General features: G+C 38.0%; 1 protein-coding gene across 3 annotated transcripts in view; it reads right to left on the minus strand.

The window, feature by feature from the left end:
* The window catches only part of Akap13 (A-kinase anchoring protein 13), a 317,423-nt gene that overhangs the window by 12,842 nt on the left and 279,959 nt on the right, over positions 1-24,622 (minus strand). For 2 of the 3 annotated variants that reach the window (XM_026412667.2, XM_026412666.2), the window contains exons 13-26: positions 21,181-21,248; positions 20,577-20,643; positions 16,213-16,348; positions 14,775-14,887; positions 14,019-14,171; positions 12,944-13,194; positions 10,197-10,322; positions 9,969-10,086; positions 8,987-9,235; positions 7,240-7,316; positions 6,506-6,687; positions 6,290-6,372; positions 3,343-3,537; positions 62-223 (exon numbers count right to left, since the gene is read on the minus strand). In XM_026412667.2, the coding sequence (XP_026268452.2) occupies positions 62-223; positions 3,343-3,537; positions 6,290-6,372; positions 6,506-6,687; positions 7,240-7,316; positions 8,987-9,235; positions 9,969-10,086; positions 10,197-10,322; positions 12,944-13,194; positions 14,019-14,171; positions 14,775-14,887; positions 16,213-16,348; positions 20,577-20,643; positions 21,181-21,248 (1,980 nt within the window). The remainder of the gene's footprint in view (positions 1-61; positions 224-3,342; positions 3,538-6,289; positions 6,373-6,505; positions 6,688-7,239; positions 7,317-8,986; positions 9,236-9,968; positions 10,087-10,196; positions 10,323-12,943; positions 13,195-14,018; positions 14,172-14,774; positions 14,888-16,212; positions 16,349-20,576; positions 20,644-21,180; positions 21,249-24,622) is intronic. The other variant, XM_077800210.1, reaches the window with a different exon arrangement.

Genomic DNA, 24,622 nt, shown 5'->3' on the forward strand with positions numbered 1-24,622 from the left:
AGATGGAGCTACTAGAATACAAGTCATTTTTAGTTGTGTGGGAGAGTCAAGGAGTGCTTACCTTTGGAAGCACTCATCTGATGGCTGTCAAACCCTCCAAAGGTCTCTGCTCTCCGGGGCAGAGAAATAGGGCCAGCCATGACTTCTTGCTCAACAGGGCTGCTGATGGCTTGCCCAAGTACACCTCCCAGGCTTCCACTCACCAAACCCTGAAGGATCTCCACTGGAAAAAAGGTAACACACAAAGCTGACCTTCAGTTTTTCAATGAGAAGGAAAACATGTCATGGTAATGCATGATATGTACAGGGAGCAGGATGAGGATGTTCTCAGAGTGACTGGGTGACTTTTCTGGTCCAGAATGACTCAGTTCAGGGTATACGTTTTAGCTGGATTCTATGGAAACATTTCAAGATGAACCTTCAACTTTACTTTTATTAAATCTGGGAAATTTGACAGTTTAAGGAAGGCAGAGTAATTTACTGGAAGGAGCATGGCTTCTGGAATTAGACCCAAAGATAATCCCTGAAAGCAAGGTAGGTCAATGTGAAAACAGAAGTCAAACTGGTGGGGTTTTGGTCCCTCTGATGGCAAGGGGTTCAAGGGGCTTGAGGAACCTAAGCATCTGACTTCTCAAATCTCACCAATTTGGGCTCTTTTCTAGGGCAGAGCCTACAGAAAGGAGAAAGTGCTAAAAGTTGAGAAGAGGGACAACAGGAATGAAAGAAAAAAGGTCCTGAGAGAATCAGAGGCAGGAAATATCATAACAAGCATTACATTAAAAAAAAAAAAATCCTACAAAAGCTGGGCACTGTGGCAGCCTCAGCAACTTAGTCAAAATAAAAAGGGCTGGGGCGGGTAGCTCAGTGACAGAGCACCCGTAGATTTGATCCCTGGTATTGCAACAAAACCACACAAAAATAAGAGAACTACCAAATGAGAAAAGTTATCTGAACCTCAAAGTTTAAAAAACTAATTTCATATAAAAGTACTGAAGCTGAATCCCATATAAAGTTAAGAAATGGAGGGAGGGTAGAGAACAGGGGAGTAACTTCCTTAAAGACAATATGAAAAAAAAAAACAGCAGAAAGATATATACAGAAAACAAAAATGCTTAAACATGTTGAGAAAACAAACAAGATGTGAAAAAACCTAAGTCAAAATTAGAAGAAGAGATGAGGTGGCAACACTCAAAGAACTGAAACAAACAAACAAAAAACCCGGCTCAACAAGTAAAAAAAGGAAAAAAATATTAAAAATGAAGAGATAAAAAGTATTAAAAGTAAAGTAATAAATACTGAAAATATGCAAGATGGACCATCACTTGGGCAAATGCAGTTCCTGGAGAAGCAAACCACACAGGGAACAGGGAGAACACCTGAAGTCTGTGATTCAGGAATGCTCTGCTGAAACCTGTGACCACATCAAAACAGACACTCAACCAAAACAACCAACAAGAAAGCAGTCTAGTACAACTACTTGGACTTAAAAAAAAAAAATCCTTTGGTCATCCAGGCAAGTGACTTCCATGGGAAAATCAAATAGTCATCAGCCTCTGAGAGCAACACTTTATGCCAGTACAAAACAAAGTAACATTGGAGAAAACTAACACATCCAAGGGAAGAAAAAAACAGGCCAAGAATTTTACATCCAGCAGAAGAGATTTTCAAGTACAAAATGCTCAAGTGATTACTGACATGCACGAATTCAGGATATTACTCTCATAAGGCTTTCCTAAGTTATCTCCTGGAGATAAGCTTCAGACAACCATAATGAATAGAGGGACACTGACCTAAGGACTGATGGTAAGCTTTAATTTTATGAGCTTGTAGAACAAGAGTATGAGAGGAGAGCTCAGTATAAATGGTTACAAGCTGACAGTATAGACACAGAACACCTACTTAAATACATAGGGAGAATGGGGCTAATGTACAAAAATTATGTTTGGTAGCAGGAGTACCAGTATTATTTATTTGACACTGTTGTGTGTGTTAAAGTAAAATAAAGACAGTAAGTAAATACAGGATATTCTGATTCTATGATGCATCTTTGAGAATGAAGATTCATAAGGTGGAAGGAAGGACAGAGATGTAATATGAGACATTAGGTTAAAAAAACCCCTATACTTCACAATTTGATTAGATATATCAACATGAATTCATATAAATATATTCACCCAACTCTGTCCACTGAAAAAGCCCAAGCTAGCAACAATGACATACTGCGTAATACTGACCATCCCCAGTGTCCATATTATTGTTTTAAAATATTATTTTCCACTAAAAAAAAATAGAGCTCTTGGGAAAATGGTTGATTCCTTTCTGGGACAGAAAACAATCAAGATGAGCCTGGACCATCGTACTCTACCAGATGGTAAAAAGAGTTCTCAGATGACTATGGTCATGCTACATAATGCAAAGTCAAACAAAGAGATGCTCACTGGCAAAGATGGGACACTCTGAGCTTTAAATGACACTGAGAATTGCAATGACTTGGAACTCAGTGAGCATGTTTAAAACCATGAATCCTCCACATTTATTTTATTTATATTTGATTGAACATCAGTGATCCATAGGCTCTACCGCTGAGCTATACCCCAGAATCAACAGAAAATGGCTCAATAGGTGAAAAAAGGAATAAATATTAAAATAAAAATATTATTAAAAATATTATTATTAAAAATAATAATAATATTAAAAAGAAAAAAAAGTATGGTTCCTCCCTTCAGAAGGACCATAAACCAATTTACTAACTTTGGAAACTGATAAATAAAGGGAGGGGGAAAAAAACCCCAAGAATTTACCCTATTTTTCCTATGTTACCAACTCCTCCCCCCAAAATAACAGCAACATAAAAGGGGGGTCAATTACATATTTGGTGCCTCCTGACAAAGAATGCAACACTACAAAAACACAGCTTGCCAAAAGTAATCAATTCTGAGCAATTAAGCCTCTGAACTCAGCTGTGAATTTGAAGGAAAGAGAGGCCAGAACTGCAGTATGAATAATACTCACCTTTTAGTTTAAACAGCTCAGATGATTCAAAGACAGACTATATACAAAGAAGGGGACAGAGTGTAATTACTAGTAAGGGCAGAAAATATCTGCTCCTATTAGAAGGAGGGAGATGTGATGGGAACTGGGTACCTGGAGGGGCTTTTAGGGTGTTTGGCTACATTGTATTTCTTGACCTGTATAAGGATGCTCAACTGATAATTGAGCCAAGGGTTTACTCTAATTTTCTGTATCGGTGCTTTATTTTACAGTAACACAATAAAAACTGTTAACAGTGTTTAATCCACATTGGGAGAGGCCAAAGAAGGAGTAATACTAAATGGTAGTTACCCTCATTTATTGCACTTTTCATTAAAGGTCCTCCTTTGAGAGCCTCCTCTGTGTTCGAGCGGAAGAGAGTTCTAGGGCTTTGAGTTGGGGAGCAATCTTCTGGCAAGGGAGTGCTGCACTCAGTCATGTCCCGGAAAATCATCTCCTTTTCTTCCAATAAGAGGAGGATCTGTTGGTCCTTCTGCTGAAGTTGTTCTTTAGGGTGGATGGAGAAAACCCATTAGTGATTTGCTTAGAATTTTAAGATGACTAAAACATGAGCTCCACCTTGTGGTAATTTATGGAAAAGGCCAAGACAGAAAATGGCTTCCTCTACCCCTTTTAATTTTTTAAAAAATATTTTTTAGTTGTTGATGGGCCTTTATTTTATTTATTTGTATGTGGTGCTGAGAATTGAACCCAGTGCCTCATGCATGCTAGAAAAGTGCGTTACCACTGTGCCACAACCCCAGCCCCTACTCCTTTTCATTTTGCAGGCAGTTATCAAGTTTATAATCTATAATTGCTACCTGGAAGATCACCTTGGCATATCTAACCAAATAAGCCTGTACTTTTGTGTTTCTGCTCCCTTATTCGGCTTTTTATTTTTCAACCTATTTCTCTCCTGATTTGGCCCCACCATTCAGCCAACTGCTTTCATTACTGAATTCAAAGAGAGCTTTTCGTTTTTCGTGGTGCTGGTGATTGAACCTTGGATCTCTAGCATTCTAGGCAAGCATTCTGCCACTGAGACACTTCCTCAGATCTTTTTATTTTGTATTGAGACAGAATCTCACCAAGTTGTCCTGACTGGCCTTGAATTCGTGGTTCTTCTGTCTCAGCCTCCTAAGTAGCTGGGACTACAGGTGTGTGCCACTGTACCCAGCCAGAGATCCTTTAGTTTAGTTTTAGGTTTTTTTGTTTTGTTTTTTTTGTTGTTGTTGTTAGTTGTACATGGACAAAATGCCTTTATTTTATTCATTTATTTTTATGTGGTGCTGAGGATCAAACCCAATACCTCACATATATTAGGCAAGTGCTCTGCCACTGAGCTACAGCCCCAGCCCTAGTTTTAGGTCTTTTCCAACAGATGATTACTTCCTCCTTTTGAGACAATTTCCCTCCTTCACTTGAATACATCAGTTTTATTCCTATCACTCTTTCTTAGGGCACTTCATGGATCTGCCATCTGCCAGGGAGTGGCATAGCTGGGTTCCTCCCATGGTTCCAACCTCTGCTGCTTTCTACACTTTTTACACTTTTCTGCTTGGGGATCTCACTCCCATGGTTTTAATTACCTCCTGTATGCTAATAATTCCCAACAAGCATTTCAAATCCTATTCTCTCTTTGAGTGTCAAACCTCTGAGCCCCACTGTCAAGTGGCCATCTCTAATGAGATGGCTTATTCTCAGGATGTCAGAAACCAATCTGTTTTCTGGTCTTGCTATCCTACTCTTTCCTTTAGCTTATGGTCTCCTCCTCAGCACTCCCAATCCTTCAGGTTACCCAATTTAGAGTCCCTGAGAGTTTGTCTCCTCACTCTGTTCCATCATTCACATCCAGTTGACCAAGTTTTAATAATCTTATTTCCTATTCACATCAGTCTTCTATCTCATTTCTCACATATCTGGACCTAAGAGTCTCCAAACTGATCTATTACCAGTGGACCCCCACTCCCTCCAGCAATTGTCTTAATGGATTCCAACACATATTAAAACTATTTTTTTAAATTTTATCATTAAGCCCTTGTTTCCTTTCAAGACCTGGTTCCTTCCCAGCTTAAGCTGTTGTCTTGTCAATTAGCCTTGACCCTCCGGTGACCCTCCAGATACCTCAAAACTGTCATTCTTTGCAGATACATCCAATCCCTTATCTTATTCTAATTCAGGGAGATATATTTTTTTTTTCAGATGTAGCTCAGGCATTAACTTCTCTGTAACTTATCAGAGGCAGATGAGCAGATCTCCCACACTTTACATGTGTTTATGGGTCTCATAACCACTTTGTGGCCCGTCATTCCCTTGTGTCTACATTGTTGGAGTGTGAGTTTCCCCTAGTATCTAGTAGGACACCTAGCCAGGTGCCTAACAAATGTTAACGGAAGAAACATTTTATCCTTGTCATCCTAATCATTTGGTATGTAAGATAAAAACTTGATAAAATTGGCTCCAGCCTAAACCTGTCCATTTTTTTTTCCTTCAATGAAACAGAATGCTATCCCTTTATACAGCTTAAAGGACTAACAACACCTTAGTGTTTACATTTACTTGACTTTCAGCCTGATTTCTACTCAAAGCAGTCTTTATTTTGGAACATGCAATAAGCCATGTGAAGGGGATGAGTATCAGGTCCTTCTGTTTATCTCATCCTGATAGGAATTATAATTTTGGCTCAGTCACTAGCTATACATTCGACTCTAGGTTGTTTGGCCTTTGGGGTCCTCAGTATCTCACCTGCACAATAAGAAATAAAATATTTGTCTTGTAGAGTACTGATAAGAAAAAGCAGATAATAAATAGTGGTCAAACATAATCAATAAGTACTTTTCTTCCCAAACCACCTCACTACTCATTTATGAACGTATGGATGACTGAGAAAGCCAGGACTGACAGGAAGATTAACAGGAGGATTATGTTCCTCAGATACCTTTCTTCCTTTGTTTTAATCTTAGATGTGACCATGAAATTTGGTAAATTCTCTGTGATAAACACAAAGAATGTCATCAGGGTCCAGGAATACTGATGCTGGAAAGACAATTAACATTCTCTTGATCTAATATTGGACCATTCTTATAGCCATTCTTTGCCAAGACTCTTTTGTTAGGAATTCTTCATTTCTCTGTTGTCAAGGCCTGCTGAGATAGCTCTGGAGCTGAGGAGCAGCCAGTACCTCTGGAAACCACTAATAGTCTTTTGCAATCATAGACTTCCCACAGACAAAGGCCCTGGACCAGTGACCAACAGTTACCTTTTAACTCCCGGGCTTTGGTATCCAGCACTTTCTTTTCTTCCTCATTCTCACTAGGAATTCCTTCATCTTCATCTCTGTTCCTAATAAAATCAAAAGAAAAGACAAAATAAAAAATTCCTAAGGTATCAATTACTCTGATTACTGCCTGATCTATTATGAAATTACAGAGTTATCAAGAGGTCTAGGAAGGGTGGGCCCTAGTGTTTCACTTACAGTGTATTGATTGTGTCCTGAATGATCTGAATCCAGCTGTTTCGTTCCTCTTTGGAGCTGGCATGGACCTCCACCATCTCTGGATCTTTTATTCCCATACTGATCAGGAATAGACCTTTCTCCTCATGTGCCACTTCTCTTACGATCAGCTTCTTTAAAGAGATCACTGTTGATTTCTGGTCCTAGAAAATGGGAAAGGGCAAATATAAAATATGTATCCAAAGTTCTGACTTTTAAGAACAACTCTTATCTAAGATAAGACCAGATACTGTTTAAGTGCGTATGGATTAAAAGAATAATGGCAATTTTAGGATAAAGACAAATATCTTACTATTTCATTTCAATTTTAAAAAACAGAAAAAGATTTCCAAAAAGGAGATGATAGTCTAATCATGTTTTTCACATAATGACTCCAGGTTCCCCACAGACATATCATACATGAGCACCACTTATGAGATCAAATCATGAGAATCACTTCAGTGACAAATTTCTATTCAAATCATCAAACGTTCTGGGCAATAAAAAGGATTGTGAGAGAATAGAAAAATAATTTTGGCAGTGGGAAGGAACAACAGAAAATCATGAGGCTATGTAAGAAATTACAGGAATTGATCCTGAGCCATTTAATTTTCAGAGGGTGGGTGAACCATGAGTTAGTGATTATACTCCACACCTAACCTAGTTGTTTTGGATAGTATTAATTCCAAACAGAAGAAAGTAACAATTCAGCTTACCAATGATGCAAAGATGTACTTCTGGTCTTTTTCTTGAAGGAAAACTAAAATGTCAGTGAGAAGAATTGCTTGGACCTCTGAAAAGCAGCAATGGGGAAAGATAAGAGGGAACAATGATCACTAAATAGTTAACTACAGCCTGAAGGGTTTTTAGTGAAGGAGTTTCAGTCATACACCCCACAAGGGTAAACTATGGTCTGAGATCACACTCTTCCTCGATGCAGCAGTTTTACAGTTCTGTAGGACTAGTCCCAGTCACTAGATTTCTAAAGGCATTTTAAAATGGGGTTTATCACCAAAGCCTTATCTTGGAAAAGTTTAAATACTCAGTCCTGAAGAGATACATTTTAGAGGGCAAGATTTTAAGAATGCTTTTAAGAATAGTTTTGAATTTTGATTTCAACCAATGTTAAACAGCAACCTAGAGCAACATTTTCCATAAAATTCGCACATTATAATCTTTCTCAGCTTATGATTACAGTCATGGGAAACAATAGCCATGAAAGTTGATATACAGAAGTATCTAAGTCTAACAAAAAGTAGATTTCTTCTGTGCCCCCAAAGAACAAGAATGGCCTCTACAGACACTCTCTGGTCTCAAGTGAATACAGACCCCACATATGTCAAGAGTGGCCACTGATGCCTCGGTGTGTACTATGCTCCTCATTACAGTGCAGCTCCAGCAGTTTTCTTCAGGCCTATTTTCCATTCTTCCCTGTCACTCACTGTGCAATCTGTTTGAGAGCCTGGGCTGTCTACTTCTCCAATTCCATGTTTCCACACTTGCTAGTCCCCACCACCAGGAATAATTCCACTACTACCCACCCTTTTCCCTGTTCCAGCACATATCAGATTTGATAGCAAGTATCTCTTTCCAAGTAGTTTTGTTTTGATCCCAGATTCATTCATGTTTGAAAATAGTTGACTGCCTGGGGCTTCTGTAATACTGTTCCAAGCATGGTGAGACTCTATGGTAAGACTATGGTAAGGACTCCTCTGATAGCAGTTACCTACATCATTATATCTTAAAGATGAGAGAACATTTCTGGTTCATATGAGTTAAACTTACCTTTAAGGTCTCTGAAGCTGCAAGGCCCTCTAACATCTCTTGGGAACAAGTGTTGTGTTTTCAATCTCACAGATGCTGACTGAGTCCTCCCTCCTTGTAACTTTTTTCCCACAGGCCCTAATCCCACACTGGTCATTCCTCTCATAAGAGAATGCATCTTCCTTAACTGCTTGTACATTTGTATTAATTTTAAATTTTCCCCTTTATTTTTTAAAATCTTATTTTCCATTTTCCCTGACTGCATCATTTCCTTGTTTACTTAATTTTATTTCATATGATTTTTGCAAAATATTTCCAACCAGGCTTTTTTTTTTTGGAAGGGGGGCTACCGCGGATTGAATTCCGGAACACTCAACTACTGGGCCACATTCCTAACCCTGTTTTGTAGAGCCAGAGTCTCATTGAGTTGCTTAGCAGTTCGCCATTGCTGAGGCTGGCTTTGAACTTGCAATCCTTCTGTCTCAGCCTCCTGAGATGCTGGGGATTACAAGTGTGTGCCACGGTGCTCGGCTCAACCAGTCTTTTTTTGATCTAAGATCACAATTAAATGATTATTGCTCCTGAGTGATGTTTGGACATAGGCTCCAGAGGAAAAAAAACCTGTGGTGAATTTTTCCAACAAAATACTTGGATTTTCTCCTCAGGCACATAGTCAGACACAAGTAAGCTGAGCCTTACCTTTCAACCTTCCAGCAGCACTCTTCAGAAACACGCTTCCATCTCTTACCAGCTTCTTCCGCTTCAAATCCTCCTTGGCAAACATCTGACCACTCTTCATCCTCATGATTGACTTGCTATCTGTCTTTGTATAAATCTCGTTGAGACGCACTTTCTTTTCATAACTTGCTACTTTGCTGTCTACGGCTCCAATTACATCCTTCACCAGGCTCAAGGACTGAGTTAGGTCTTCTTGCTCTGCTTCATTGTCTTTGGAACAAAGAATAATTCTGCTATAATGGCTTCCTTCCAGACTAGAGTAGAAGGGGAGGGAGTCCTGCCTTTTTGTTCCACTTCATCATTCACCCTCTGTGGTTAGGCTATCAGAGTGCAGACACCACGCTAGAGGTCACATGCTCCTCTCTCTTGCATTTCTAAGTCTAATACTAAGGAAGGTTAGCAGTTCTCAATAATACAGATAATATGAACTTATATCTCTGTTCAAAATAAAAGAAACCCTACATTTTAAGTAGGGAGGGCTAGGAAGGAGCAACAAGTTATTTATTTCTTTATTTTACCAAATCTTTAACATAGCTAGCTAGCTTGTAATCTTTAATGTTAATGTAAATGCTTAGGAGAACCTAAGACGATAAATCAGCATGCAGTGATTACATGAGAAGCAGCAGCAGTTCTAGCACTCATGGGAAGAACTGGTGGAACTGTCTGACAGTATAGTGATCAGGGAAATTAGCTGTTCAGGGCTCTGAACTCTTCATGGAATCAATAAGTACTCCCTTTTCCTTCCTGTTATCATCCATCCTAAATCTGGTGACATAACATTCCAAGTTTTCACTAAAGAAAACTGTTTTCAAGATAAAGCACAGGCTCTCTTTTAGACATAATGCAATATGAAACAGCTTTCTATGGTGGTCTCTAGCGCTACAGGATAGAATTTGGTCAACAGTGCAATGGCACATAAAACTGAGTTAAAAAGGAGACTCACCTTTGGTACATTGCAATATTCTTTGGAACAAAACTGGGTACTTGGTGATCCGCTGGGTTACAAGTAATATGCACTCTGGGATCCCAAGTCTCCTTACCACTGAGCTGCTCATCTTCTTCTGCAAGGGAGTAAACAAACTGTTAGGAACTTCTGCACAAGGAAGACTGCAGCTAAAACTGACAGTGATGTATTGCTCTTGATGGAGATTTTCATGTTTCACATCAATACCTTTACAAAGGCCTGAAAACGCTTATCCTTTGTATAAAGATCTTTGAAGTAGTTTACGGATTGGTTGTGTTGCCCACAAAACTTGCCATATGTCTTCTTTAAGCGTTCTGCATTCTCACCCGAAAACTGCAGAGGAAAGAGAATAACAGTTATGCTCTATCTCAGGGGATCATCCTGTAAAAAGTTTCCAGTCCATTTGTAAAAGCTAAGAATGCTTTCTCATAAATTCCCCTTAAAGATAAATTGACAGCAGCTCTGGAAAATGGTTTGGCACTCCATTAAAGGTCAAACACAGAGCTTTCATGAGACCTACTACTTCTACTCCTAGGTGTATACCCAAGAGAAATGAAAATGTACATCTACATAAAAACTTATGCACAGGGCTGGGGATGTGGCTCAAGTGGTAATGCGTTCGCCTGGCATGCGTGAGGCGCTGGGTTCGATCCTCAGCACCACATAAAAATAAAATAAAGATGCTGTGTCTGCCGAAAACTGAAAAATAAATATTAGAAAATTCTCTCTCTTTTCTCTCTCTCTTAAAAAAACAAACTTATGCACAAATGTTCATAGCAACATCATTCATAATAGCCCCCAAATAGTAAAAACAATGTCCATCTGTAGATAAAATAAATAAAACATGGTATCCATACAATGAAGTATCATTCAGTAATAAAAAGCAACAAAGTACTATTACACACTACAATTCTGAATAATCTTGAAAACCATTATAATCTTGAAAAAAGCCAGTCATGAAGGACCACATATTGTTTTATTATGTTTATACAAAAATGTCCAGAAGAGGCAAGAGAAAATATAATAGCAGTTACCTAGGATTAGGGCAATTTGATGTTTTTGTGTGAAAGGGAGCAACTACTAATGAGTATGGGGTTTCTTTCTGGAATGATAAAATGTTTTAAAATTCACTATGATGGTGGTTATACAACTCTGAATATACTAAAAACAATTTAGCTTCACATTTTAAATGGGTGGATTGTTACAGAATAAGAATTTTATCTGAATAAAACTTACATTTTCATAATTTAAAAATGCATTTCATGTCTTAAAACTTTGACCTCCTTAATTTAAGATAAGGGCTGGGTTTTTCTTCATGAGATACTTTTACTTCAGGTAAGCAGTTTTAATAAACCTGCATACCCTTAAATAATTCCCAAATCTGTGCAATCTCAAAGACCCATCTGAAGTAATGTTCACCTTGGGGTAAATCAGTGAATTTTTGTAAGGTGTCTATCTAATTCATGCTAAGCACTGATTTCCATGCACTAAAAATCTCTAGACATATTACACTTTACCAAAAAAATCTGAAAAGCAGACTGGGGCTATAGCTCAGTTGGCAGCGTGCTTGCCTTGCATGCATAAGGCCCTTGGTTCAATACCCAGCACTATACAAAAAAGAATTTGGGGCATGGGTTATGGCTCAGCAGTAGAGGGCTTGCCTTGCACGTGCAAGACCCTGGGTTCAATCCTCAGCACCATATTAAAAAAAAAAAATTTTTTTTTGAAAAGGACTCAGGGTAGTTTTTCCTATCCCCACTTACCAATGGAGAAACCAGCAGAAAGATCGTTATTTACTTATACCCTAAAACAAGCGCCCTAAAAGATAAAATCCAGCACTGGTGCACAGAAATAGACACCAGTACTATGGTTTCAATCCCAGTGTCAATGATCTTACTAGGGGATGTATATAAATGTAAGGAGCTACAAATGATAATATAAGTCAAGGTTAGGTGAATTGCCTGTTGCAGGCCTTAAAGGCAGAGAGGTAAGGCAGAAAGAGTGGAATGGAACATGACTGGAAGGCTCTGCTGCAGATGCCCTGTTCAATATGCAAATCTGCCATACTAGATTTGCATTTATTTCACAACACGCCTATTTTTACTTCTAGAATAGCAGTTCCCTGAGGCAGAGGTCCAAGTCATGTTTAACATATCTGTGTATTTACCAGATGCTCAGTAAATACTTCAAGAATGAATGAATACAATAATGAATTAGTGAAATGAGCAGGATGGGCTAATACAAGGAAAAGAGAAAATTTCTAATTCTCAGACAAATGTTCCAGCAATTAAGCCTCTGTTCCTGCACAAAAGCAGAGATTTGCTGGGGGAAAAAATACTAATTGTATGTGTGTTATACCTGTAAGTTTTATTTTTTTCAAGAAAATTTTCTGAACAAACCATTAATAGCTGCTTGTGACAAATACATCTGCAAGTATCAAAATAACTTTTAGATAAATTTTCTTAGAGTGGGAGTGAAACCATACCACTATGATAAAAATATCAACAATACATATTTTAGTTATGTATTTCACAGATTCTTGTTCAATTTTCTATGTTCAGCCGTTTTTTTTTTTTTTTTGGTAAATGAGATCCTTCTGATTTGAGTTACAGGGCAAAGGTGAAGACTTCCAATAAGTATTCTTTGATTTCCAATTCTTTTTTACTGTGTTATCTACTGTGTGTTAGGTACTGATATATAACATATTTATCTATATATCACACACACATACATACAGATACTTCCCTTTAACGTTTTTAAATAGCAAAAGCAGAGAATCCCTATTGTTCTTTTTTTATAGAAAAGGAAATCAAGGCTCAGAGAGATTAACTTTCCTAAGCTTACACAGGTAAAAGACAGAACTGAGATGTGAATGTATGGTTCCTGAGCCCCGAGGCTTCACTTTTCCCCCTCACAACAAGTGAGAAGAACCAGAGACCCTTCCCGTGGCTCACCTGATTTACAAGCACATCCCCTATCCTCTTGATAAGAAAGTTCTTTTCACTTTTATCCACCACAGACTCCTTCTTCCGCTCCAGAATCCTCTGAAAGAACTGGCTATGGATACTAATCAGCTCATCCAAACAGGGAAACAGCTTTTCCACCATCTGTTGCTCAAAGAGCAGATCTGTCATCATCCCCCGACTGTACACATCACTCATGATCTTGAGAGTTCGGATGTGATGGAACTCTGTCTGCATTAACTCTGGGAAGGAGGACAGAAATCAACAATTTTTATTTTTAGTTTAAATGAGCATTGTCCTTCAAAGATCAGCTGCTACAGTCATAAGGTTATTTTGGAATTCAATTTAAACTCTAAAACTGGCTCAATAGCTGTATTTTCCCTAAGGTTTTCTCATCTTAATCCTCTACTTTTCACATTACCCAACACTATTTTCTGATGACAGGTATACTTAAGTACTGGTTACACCAAGAATGCTTCACTGGATTCAGCACCTCTCATAAATGACTGTTTCTGTTCTCTATAAACAACTTATATTTCATCTACTTTCTAGTGTAGCTGAGAAACAAAACTGCACTTTCTCCTTTTTTTTTTTTTGGTAGTGGGAATTGAAGCCAGGGGCATTTACCACTGAGCCACCTTCCCAGACCTTTTAATTTTTTATTATGAGACAAGGTCTTGCTAAATTGCTTAGGGCCTCACTAAGTTGCTGAGGCTGGATTTGAACTTGTGATCCTCCTGCCTCAGCCTCCTGAGCTGCTGGGATTACAAGGATGTGCTACCATGCTTGGCTCAAAACTGCACTTTCATAAGAGATCTCTTCCAAGGACTGCTGTGCAACTGAGCACTCATATATAAATAAAACACTCAAGAGAATGAAAAAGAAATAGAATAGGGCAAAGGAAGTAAAAGATACAAATAAGAACTTGTTTGTGTACCTCAAAGTTTTTAAAGGAAATCTTTAAAATCTTAAAAATCAAAAGTTGATTTTTCCACAGCCTGTCAAATCACTAGTTTAAAAATGTTGAACAATGCAAATGTTGAACAGAGCAAATGAAGAATCTCACCATAAATCACTTCTTGCCGTTTGACCACATCTTTCTTTTGCTGTTTCAGAAACTTGCCATCCACTATCCGACTCCAAGACTCTGCTTCTAGCTGTTTGGAATCAATCTCAAAGTCTCCCATTAGCTGTCCTTCATTCATGTCTGTACCTACTCCTCAAAATATAAAAAAAATTAATATTAGAATCTTGAGTCTGTGACCTCTAAAAAGCCTAGGTTTGATACTTCTTAGGTTGATAAATGATTTCTTAAGAAACAAATACTCTGCATTAGTTCTTCATGGAGAGCATATCCTGGTTCTAGAAAATAATCAATGTCCTATTTGGGAGTGACTCAGACTCTACATTCAAGACTGGTTAAAAAAGATAAATAAAATATAAATCAAACATATGAATAAGAGATGATTCCCACATGAAGCAGGAACTGGAAGGGATCTGCTACCTTTACAGGTTTAATAAAGTAAGCTTATCATGCCACGAGAGCTAGAACTAATAGTGCACAAAAGACTAGGGAAGAAAAGTCATTTCTCCACACAAGGGTATGCCCACATTTAAAGTCAATGGCACAATTAACAACTGGGTAAGGGTGATTACCAATTCATTTTAATGCATTTGATGCTTTACAGACAAATTTAGAGAAGCTTCACACGGTAAGGAAGAGGTAGGCACTACTAACAATGGTGTTCTATGTAAAGGCACATTCTCTACAGAGGCATACACTCTACAGAGGCATATAATACAGGCCACAACTTCCTCTTACCCTCATCAGTAAGTGATTCTGTTGACTCATTGACCTTGCTGATCTTATTCAGTGAGTCTGTTGAATGAGACAGGAATTTCCAGGTGTTGGACATGCTCTCATCATTGCCAACTCTGGGGACAAAAAGAAGTACATTCTATCAAACAGCAGTGTTCACACACTTAAAGAAGTACCTGAAAAATTCTAAAACGATAGCTGGTTGTAAGTTCTACAGTGACTAAAGACCAATTACTTACACCAGGCACAGAGCAACAACACTATTCTTAAAGTTTGGTAGCATTTAATATCCTTGCATACGTAAAACTTTTCAACTCTTTGAGACTTCTTTTTTTTATTTAAATGATAATCAGCAAAGAAAACTTTCTTCACTCATATCATGTACATATTATATAAGAAATTTTGCTATTTAAAACTTATTGCCTAGCCACTACCCTTGCCTAAGTAATTATAGACTAAGTGCTATATTCTTGGGACTTTCTCAATCCAACTCACCAGCTTATATAGTAGGTACCCAACAAATGTACTGCATAACACAAAAGCAAAAGCAATAACAATCACTTAAAACTTCAATTTTTTTAAAAAACAACTTTTCAAGTCACAATGCAAACCAACTTGATAATAATACAACTTTTGAAAAAAAGACTTATGGAGATAATGAGACCACAAGACAAAAATGTTTTTAAGAGGAGGAAACATTAGCTAGCACAGAGGATAGGAAATACAGACAAAAGGAAATTTTGCATCCTCTTGTTAACTTCCCTCAACCAAGGTTAAGACACATGCAAAAGATGTGTCTTACATTTGAGATGAAAGGCAAGTAGGCATTTTATCCAAACCAGCCGAAACATCATAATCATTCCTATGCTAACCAGACAGCCAATGCATGAAGTCAGTGGCCACAGCAACTTTTCAGGAGACCTCAAAAAGAACTGAGTGCAACTGAGTGACTCGGAACTTAATGGTAGTAAATGGCCCACAATTTACCTCCATGAAACTGACTTAGAGGCAAGGATAGAAAAATGATTTAAAAAGAAACTAAAGAACCAGGCTCATCTGAGCAATACAGAAGTGTGACATTTGAATATATAAGTGGCTGCAAACAAAAATTCATAATTTAATCATCTTTTCCCCCCCATGCCCTCTTATTTGATCTAAAAGTCATCCTTTAGAACTTTATATTCTTCAAAAGTTGGGCTGATCATGTACAAATACTACAGCAACGTGGTCTGACAGTAAGTGTTTAAAGGAGATCCTTGTCCCAAAATAGCAGTTATAACAGTGCATCATAAGTATAATCCCCATTTTCCACATCTGTAGCACCCAACTGTGCACCAACCCGTTACTTTACACAAATGTTTCTAAAGAAAAATCTTTTGTCAAATGATGTGATTATTATATCACCCACGTCAATCATGTTATTTTTAAACCTCCTACTTACCCAGTAATGTTCTGAATGGAGACACTTTTGGAGAGCGAGACACTCTGCTGGGACCGTCTATTAGCAAACATTGGGGCAGCAGTGGTTTCATCAGCCAGAAAGACTGCGGATCGAGGGCGCTCCTTGGGCTGTGAGGCTGCAGAGGAAGAGGACACAACTGAAGTCTCATCTTTATGCCCACTTAGTACTGATTCATCTGACAATGCCAAACAGAAGCAAAGTGCTTTAAAACAGATTTGCCCTTGGAGGGTAAAATTGCTTACAAAGGTTATGAAGGACAGTTTGGCAGTAATTACTGAACTTGTAAGTACTGATATTCTTTGATCTAGTAATTTTACTCCCTGCCGCGCCCCCCCCCCCCTACCCAGTACTAGGGATTGAACCCAGGGTGCTCTACCATTGAACTACATTCTCAGTCCCTTCAATTTTTATTTTGAGACAGGGTATTGCTAAGCTGCCAAGGTTAGCCTTGAACTTGTTATCCTCCTGACAGCCAAGTTGCTGGGATTACAGGTATGCACAACCACACCTCGCTATTAGTAATTTCACCTTCAGAACATGTTTAGTCTATAAGATATATTTGTGTATGTTTGAAAGGATGTGTGTCCAAAGTTATTCAAAGAAATACTGTTGATTAAAGAAAAAGACTGGAAATGATACTAATGAGCACCAAAAAATCGGTCAATAAGTTACAGTATATCATACACTAGAATATTATGCAGCTTTAACAAAACGAAAATATTCTTCATGTGCTGACATATCCCTACGATGCAGTAAGTGAAAGGGGGTGGGAGAAATCAAGATGCAAAACAGTACATAATAATAGGCCACTTTTTATGCTTTTAAAAAAGGGAAATCAATAGTCCAAGTTAGTATTTACATTAACAAGGCTAACTTTGAGAAGATAAATGAAAAACTAAGAGTGGTTACCTGTGGTATGGGATAGAAACTAAACAATGAGGATAAAGAATCACATGAAAATATTATATATTTTAAAATTTAAACTTCATAAAAATAAGGTTGAAATTAAGAGTAAAAGGAATCTTAGAGGTAACTGAGACCAGTGTTCTTTGGATCATACCATGAAACATCTGTGAAGTGTTTCTTAGGTATAAAATTCCCAGCCCTTGCTGTACTCTGGAGTGGGACTTGGGAGTCTACATATTTTATAGGCTTCTCAAACAATTCTTCAGTTCATCATTTGAGAGCACAGATTCTGACCAATTCCTTTAATTTATGGATTAAAAAAAAAACAGGATTACTTGTTTAATGTCACATAGCTAATTGATCCTCCTACTGCAAACTTCTCTTCAACACAGCCAAAGAGGAAACTGGAACTTTAATTTGCTCAAATGGTCACACAGGCATACATGTAACATTATTTTTCCTTGACAAATGTCAGGATTTTTTTAAACTAGCAGAATACAACAGTTACTGATATGGCATTATGTAAAAATGTGGATGTGTAACCGACGTGATTCTGCAATCTGTATTTGGGGGTAAAAATGGGAGTTCATAACCCACTTGAATCTAAAGTATGAATTATTATATGTCAAGAGATTTGTAATGTTTTGAACAACCAATAAAAAAATGTTAATACAGCATTCATTTCTTCTTTTTTTCTCTTTGGTACCAGGTATTGAACTCAGGGACACTTGACCAGTGAGCCACACCCCCAGCCCTATTTTGTATTTTATTTAGAGACAGGGTCTCAATGAATTGCTTAGCACCTTGCTGTTGCTGACGCTGGCTTTGAACTTGCAATCCTCCTGCCTCAGCTTCCCGAGCTGCTGGGATTACAGGCATGTGCCACCGCGAATGGCTAAGCATTCATTTCTAATTCAAATTCTATTTAGACAAAGGTGATGTATAGTAAAACACCAGAAACATGACACACTGCATCACAACCAGACATTGCTACAGGAGTCCCAAGAAGTGTAGCTGTGGCCCCTGCTCTAGTAGGCCAGAGCAAACATGGGTGAAAGAGAACATGCCCAAGTATCAAGAGTCTGAAGTCCAAGTGCTTCAGAAGGGAGTTCAGGGAGCAGACAAAATCTGAAAGGGGGGCGGGGAAACCCAACACTAGTTCTTGAAGAATGTGAATAGATCAGAAGAGGACATTCTGAGAAGAACTGTATGAATAAAGGCAGAAATCATGAAGCAAAAAGAAAAGCAGAGGAGGAAATAGGTAGGAGATGTAGGTAAGGGACCAGTGAAAAGGCTGAAGAAGTAGAATGTTATGTAAAGCTCTACAATTAATAAAGAACAACTTGTATCCAAAAGGTGGGGTAAGAGGATGAAAATAATAGCCTTTCATTGATGGAAAGCAATCCATAGTCCACCCAGGGAAGTCACTTAATATCTTTAAGTCTGTTATTTGTGACAATGATAGCAGCAAAACTTAAGGAGTGCCAACTACTAAGTATTTTACTAGTCTGATTTGTGTGTGTGTGTGGGGGGAGAGTGGGAGGCACACTGTGGACTGAATCCATTGAATAGGCAAGCCAGGCAAGTGCCCAACCACTGAGCCTACAGGTATGATTTTATTTATCAGTCAGGTAGGTAGCCTGACCACCCTAGGAAACCTATCATTACCTCTTTTACATAGGAGGACAATGAGGCACAGAGAGGTTCAGCAGCATTTAAGGTTACACAGCTAATTAGTAGTGGTGCTTGGATTCAAATCCATATAACTAGAATCCACAATCTGTACTTTCAACCAGTATACTGCCTCAGTGGGGTAAAGTAGAAATAAAAATATCTGCGTGTGGGCTAGGAATGTAGTTCAGTGGTTCAGCACTTGCCTAACATGGGCAACCTCCAGCAACACACACACACACACACACACACACGAACATTTGTATGGGTCAGAGATAAAAAACCTTGCACACTTGGGCAAGGTGGCTGTGGCTCAGCGGTAGAGTGCTTGCCTTGCATGTGTGAGGCACTGGGTTCGATCCTCAGCCCAATTAAATAAATAAAGAAAAAAAATATTAAAAAAATGACAACCACCACCTTGCACATAACAGGCATTTTACAGTAAGAGAGTTAATGTTAGACTTGCAAAAGTCACATGGAATGGGTTGGATCACAGATTTACATAGGCGTCAAGTCTGGCAAAGCATCTCTCCTAGCCATCTACATGCAAACATGGGTAATCATCAGGCAATATGTTTAAGGATTTCACATTTCCCTGTGGGAGTACAGACTGGTACTTATTCTGGAGTTATCTGGAAGTACTTAGAAAAATAAGGCATAAAGTTGTGAACCTCAAGCTGAAGGGGTCATCAAAATCACCTAGGGGGCCTATTAAAACACAGATCACTGAACTCCACCTTGGAATTTCTGATTCATAGATGTGGGTGGATCACAAAAGCATGTGTGTTTAATGGATCCTGGAAATTATTCTATTTTTGGAAAGTGTCTCATAGGTTCTCATAGAGTCACTAAGAGGATAATCATTACTGCATTATTTATGGTAGTGGTTATTTAAAGTTGGAAGCAACTTAAATATCCTGTTTTGGGGGAACTAGTAATTAAAATGTGATATACACTTTTGAAAGAATATCATGCAGCAATCTGAAATAACAGCTTAAAACAATAATAACATGCATAGTCTCAAAATGATACTGAGTGAAAAATAAGAATAAGACAGGTGCGGTTGGCTCATGCCTATAATCCCAGCAATTTGGAAGCCTGAGGCAAGAGAATTACAAGTGTGAGATAACCTCAGCAACTTAGCAAGGCCCTAAAGACTTAACAAGATCCTATCTCAAAACATTAAAAAAAAAAAAATAAGGGGATATAGCTCAGTGGTTAAGTGACTCTGGGTTTAATCCTCAGTACGGGAAGACAAAAAAAAGGAAAAAGAAAACAAATAATAATATATAAGTCACAACACCTAATTTCAATTTAATGCACAAAAACAACAGATTTTTTCCCCAAAATACATATGTCTAAAGATATGGCAGATTAGAAAGACATACATTAAATATTCAATATTAGGAATGAGATAGGAAATAAAGAACAAAAAGTAAAATATCAGGCAAAATCAAAGTGAAGCCTCACATAGACTGGTGAAGATAGCATGATGTGAATGCGAGTGTGTGATTTACTCAACCATGTGTAACATTTGAAGGAAAAAAATGAACTATTTACATACCTTCACAGGGTATACAAACCTTCAAAGAGGATTTGATGGTGTCATATAAAACTATTGGTGAGTGAATTTGTAGAATAAACAGCCTTTCTAATTAGGTATTCAAATCCTGATTAGAAATAATAAATGAACACTACAACAGTACTTATGGTACAGAACCAGTCAGTCAGAAAGGGATTTATAGGAGGTTGGCTGAGCTACTTACGCTTGTTTCTCATGATGACCGTGGGGAGTGAAGACGTGTCATGGGCCTGAAGGTTCCCTTTGGGCTGCTAAAGAAAAAGAAAGTACAAGAAAATTGCACTGATGACTTAGCCTCTGTCCAGTTTCAAGCAGCCTAGAATAAAAAGTGTGGTTTGGCCTAATTTCCTGGTCTGGTCCTTTCACTGGCTCTTAGCACCCTGCAATACAGCCCCAGTCACCCCCACTTGCCATCTTCTGTGTCTGTCTAGTGTATGAGGAAGCCAGAAGTGTGAATTGCAGAGTAGGTCTGCACATATGGTTAAGAGCAAAACTCTTTTAATCAGCAACTCAGAAATATTAAACTCAGAGGGAAATGTATATTTAACATGTTTAAGCTCTGAAAGCATTTTCTTTTTCCAGAAGTCTCAAATTCCCAAGCATGTTAAAATCAAGAAGGGAACTGATCGTTTTTGAGAAAAATTATTGTTTGATCATTTTGGCCTCAAGGTTGGTACCAAATGATTAAAACAAACAAACCCACTGCAACCTCAGCTCTCCCAATTTCTTAGTATTTTGTTAGTTGAAACCCTTTTATTTTAAGCCATCTTTTCACCAGAATGTCTTACTTTCATTTTGACCTTTGCACACGAGGCCAGACTTTCTCTGCAGCCTTTGTGGACAAAGGCACTGCAATCTGAAAAGAAAGCAGAAACCAAAGTCACAAAAACAAAGCAAAAAGACCTGAGATTGACTTTGCACCACAGCTACAAGGAACCTACAGATTTCCAGATGATGTCACTCACAGGGAAGAATATCATTAATAATGGAAATTACACTGTGCAGTCATAGGATACAGGCCTGTGATGTTGTTTGGAGGAGAAACAAGAGCAGATGTGACTTCTGATTAACAAGAATAAAAACTCTGGAACTCTTCAGACAGGAAGCTGAAGAACCAACCAAAACTAAAAGTTTCAGTGTCTGCCATCAATATGTATGTCTAAATCACAAGTAAATAAATAATGCCACTAAGAGTGGTTGTAAACTGTGTAGTACTCTATCAAAATACAGGACATGGATCTGAAAATCTACCTGCTTATAATTTTCTATTTGGGGTCTTAAATAACCTGAACTCCTCACAAACTACTGAGTCAAGAGACACACAAGAAAGGTTATCACAACTACCCCACAGCATTCCTGGGAACCCTGAAAGATAAAGCAGAGACCCCAATTTGCCAAGACTGATTTTTTTTATAAAGTTGTCATATCTTTTTGTACATCTTTATTTTATTTATTTTATGTGGTGCTGAGGATCAAACCCAGTGCCTTACACATGTGAGGCAAGTGGTCCACCACTGAGCTACAACCCTAGCTCATGCCAATATTGATTTTTATCTCAAAATACTTTTCTTACTTCCTTGGCTTACCAGGACCACTGATGTAAAAATGAAGCACTCTGTGCCTCAGAAGGGTCATCACCAGCTCTTACTGCTGCTATGAAGTCGTAAAACACAACTGGACCAAGAGGCCAGAGGGAAAGCAGAAACAAAAGATTTGTCTCTAGGGACACAGATGAGAAGTTTCCCTTAGGAAAGGCTGGATCAGGAAATCAACCACAGATACAGTTCACTAGTCAGTGCTTCAGGAAGTGCTGCAGGTCCTGTCCAGCTTAATGAATAGTCATGGGCCAAAACTGAAGCTCAGACATCTGGACTGCAGGGGTAGGGGTGGCTGGGGGGATTGGAATGACAAGGGAAGGGGAAGATACTAGAATGGCTAAAAAGAAGACTGCCAGAAACCTAAATCCCAAAGGACTTTTCCATTTCTTCTGCAACCACTGTTTCTACAATGCCCATTTGGTTCACAGGTCTCTTCTGAATTCTCCCAGTCACACGGTTCTGGGATTATGTTAGGTTGTTCTGCACTGAGCACTCTTCAGGAGGGATCATTCATACACTGCTAAGTCTCTGAGTCTCTAGCACAGTGCCTGGCTCATGGCACCTAATCACATATCTATCTGTGGAACCTATGCCTGTTTTATCTGAAAGTCAAATGCCCCAACACAGTGTTGATCACAGTATATGAAACTTATTGGATCAACTTAATACTAAAAAGAACAAGACAAATAGCTGTCAAACTAAATTTAATTTAGGTAAGGTTCTGTTAATCAGTGCAACCCTAGTATAAGTTCATTCTCCACAGTCCTCAGTTTCCACATCTATAAAATAAGAGGGGCCACATTTCCCCTTAGTTTTAAATACTGATAAGGATATGAGAATGAATCATTTGCTAACAGATCTAGAAATTGATACACTCACTTTGGTAAGTATTTTAGCAGTATGTAACAAAGTTGAAAATGTACCCCTCTTTGTGAATAAGCCCATTTTGATATAAAGCCTAGTATCACACACACACACACACACCTTAAGGATGTTCTGACAGCATTGTGTGTAACACAGAAAAGCTGAAAATAACCCAAATGACTGAGCAGTGGAACATATCTGACATATCTACAGCTGAATACTAGGGAAGAGCTGAAAGTCAATGATCACAATGGGTTTCAACAAGATGATTACAAAATAGTAGGCAATGTACAGTACCATTTATGTAAATTAAAAACAATAAATAATAAAATTTTAAAATTTTATGTGAGATAAAATTAAAAATCAAATTACAAACATGCTAAATTCATGATAGTGCTTGGAGAAGAACAGCAAGGAAGTGGGAATTTAACTACAATACCTTCTTTCTTTTTTGCGGGGGATACCAGGGATTGCACTCAGGGGCACTCAACCACATACCCAGCCCTATTCTGTATTTTATTTAGAGATAGGGTCTCATTGAGTTGCTTAGACTCACTTCTACCAATGCTGGCTTTGAACTCATGATCCTCCTGCCTCAACTTCCCCAGCTGCTGGAATTATAGGTGTGTACCACCACACCTAGCTACAATGGCTTACTTCTTAAAAAAATAAAAAATAAAAAATAATCTGAAGTACTGACAAAAATCTTAACTTTTTCTCCATTTTGATTGGCAGGTATATAGAATGCCTATTAAATTATCCATGTATAACAGTTTATATTAATACAAATTGAAACCAAACCAAAATTCATTATCCTTCAAAATTCCTTGTATGTCCTTACCAACATCTCCTTATCTTTACAAAAAAGTAACATCACATTTGTGATAAATTTAAAACAATTTAAAATTAGGTTTTATTATCATATATCCCAGTTACAATATTTTTGCTTTACTGAAAATCTATAATATTTTTGGTGCAAAATAAGAGGTAGTGGATTTCCTTGAGAACTTGCCATTAACTCCAATCTGCCAAAGTGACCAGATAGAACACTGTAGACAGAACTTATTCCCAAGTTGGATCCTTCCTGTTCCTCTTCTCCCTCCAAGTTCCAAAAGCTATAGGGAATCAGCCAATGGCAGTTTTCAAGAGAGCGAGTGGCACTATCACTTTTAAACAGACTAGCAGTTTTTAAGTTCTAAGACCAGCGTTTAAGACTTAAAAAAGTTTTGTTAGATGAATCATAAAAGCAAAAATAAAATTTAAATGTATTTCTAGAACTTTTCACATAGATTCATGTTTTCAGTTAATTGAGACATGTCTCCAAATAAACAATCCAGCTGAAACTTTAATATTATGGTCACAAGTCTTAGTGATAATAGTTCACATGGATGTTTGTTAACATACTGAAGTACCTACTTGAAAAACATTCAACTTGTTACTAAGTGTTACTGGACTCAATCTGCAGCTACAGTTTTAGGGCTATGCATGGCTGATTTAGAGACTTTGACCCCTAGAGATATCAACCAAAGTCATGGGCTTGCAACCTTATTCTCTCTCTCTCTCTCTCTCTCTTTTTTAAAAGGACAGTTAATAAGAACACAAGAATTAAGTACAAAATTAATAAGAACATAAGAACTGAAAACACATTTAAAACATTTTTAAGCTCTCTGCCACAATACCATGCCATTAGGAAGATCAAACAAGAAATAGCTTGGCCTCTTATTTAAAATTTCCTAATAGTACTAAGCAACATGCTTTTAGTTTTCAA

This window comes from Urocitellus parryii, chromosome 6 (assembly GCF_045843805.1).
Source record: "Urocitellus parryii isolate mUroPar1 chromosome 6, mUroPar1.hap1, whole genome shotgun sequence".
In the NCBI taxonomy this organism is placed as follows: domain Eukaryota; kingdom Metazoa; phylum Chordata; class Mammalia; order Rodentia; family Sciuridae; genus Urocitellus; species Urocitellus parryii.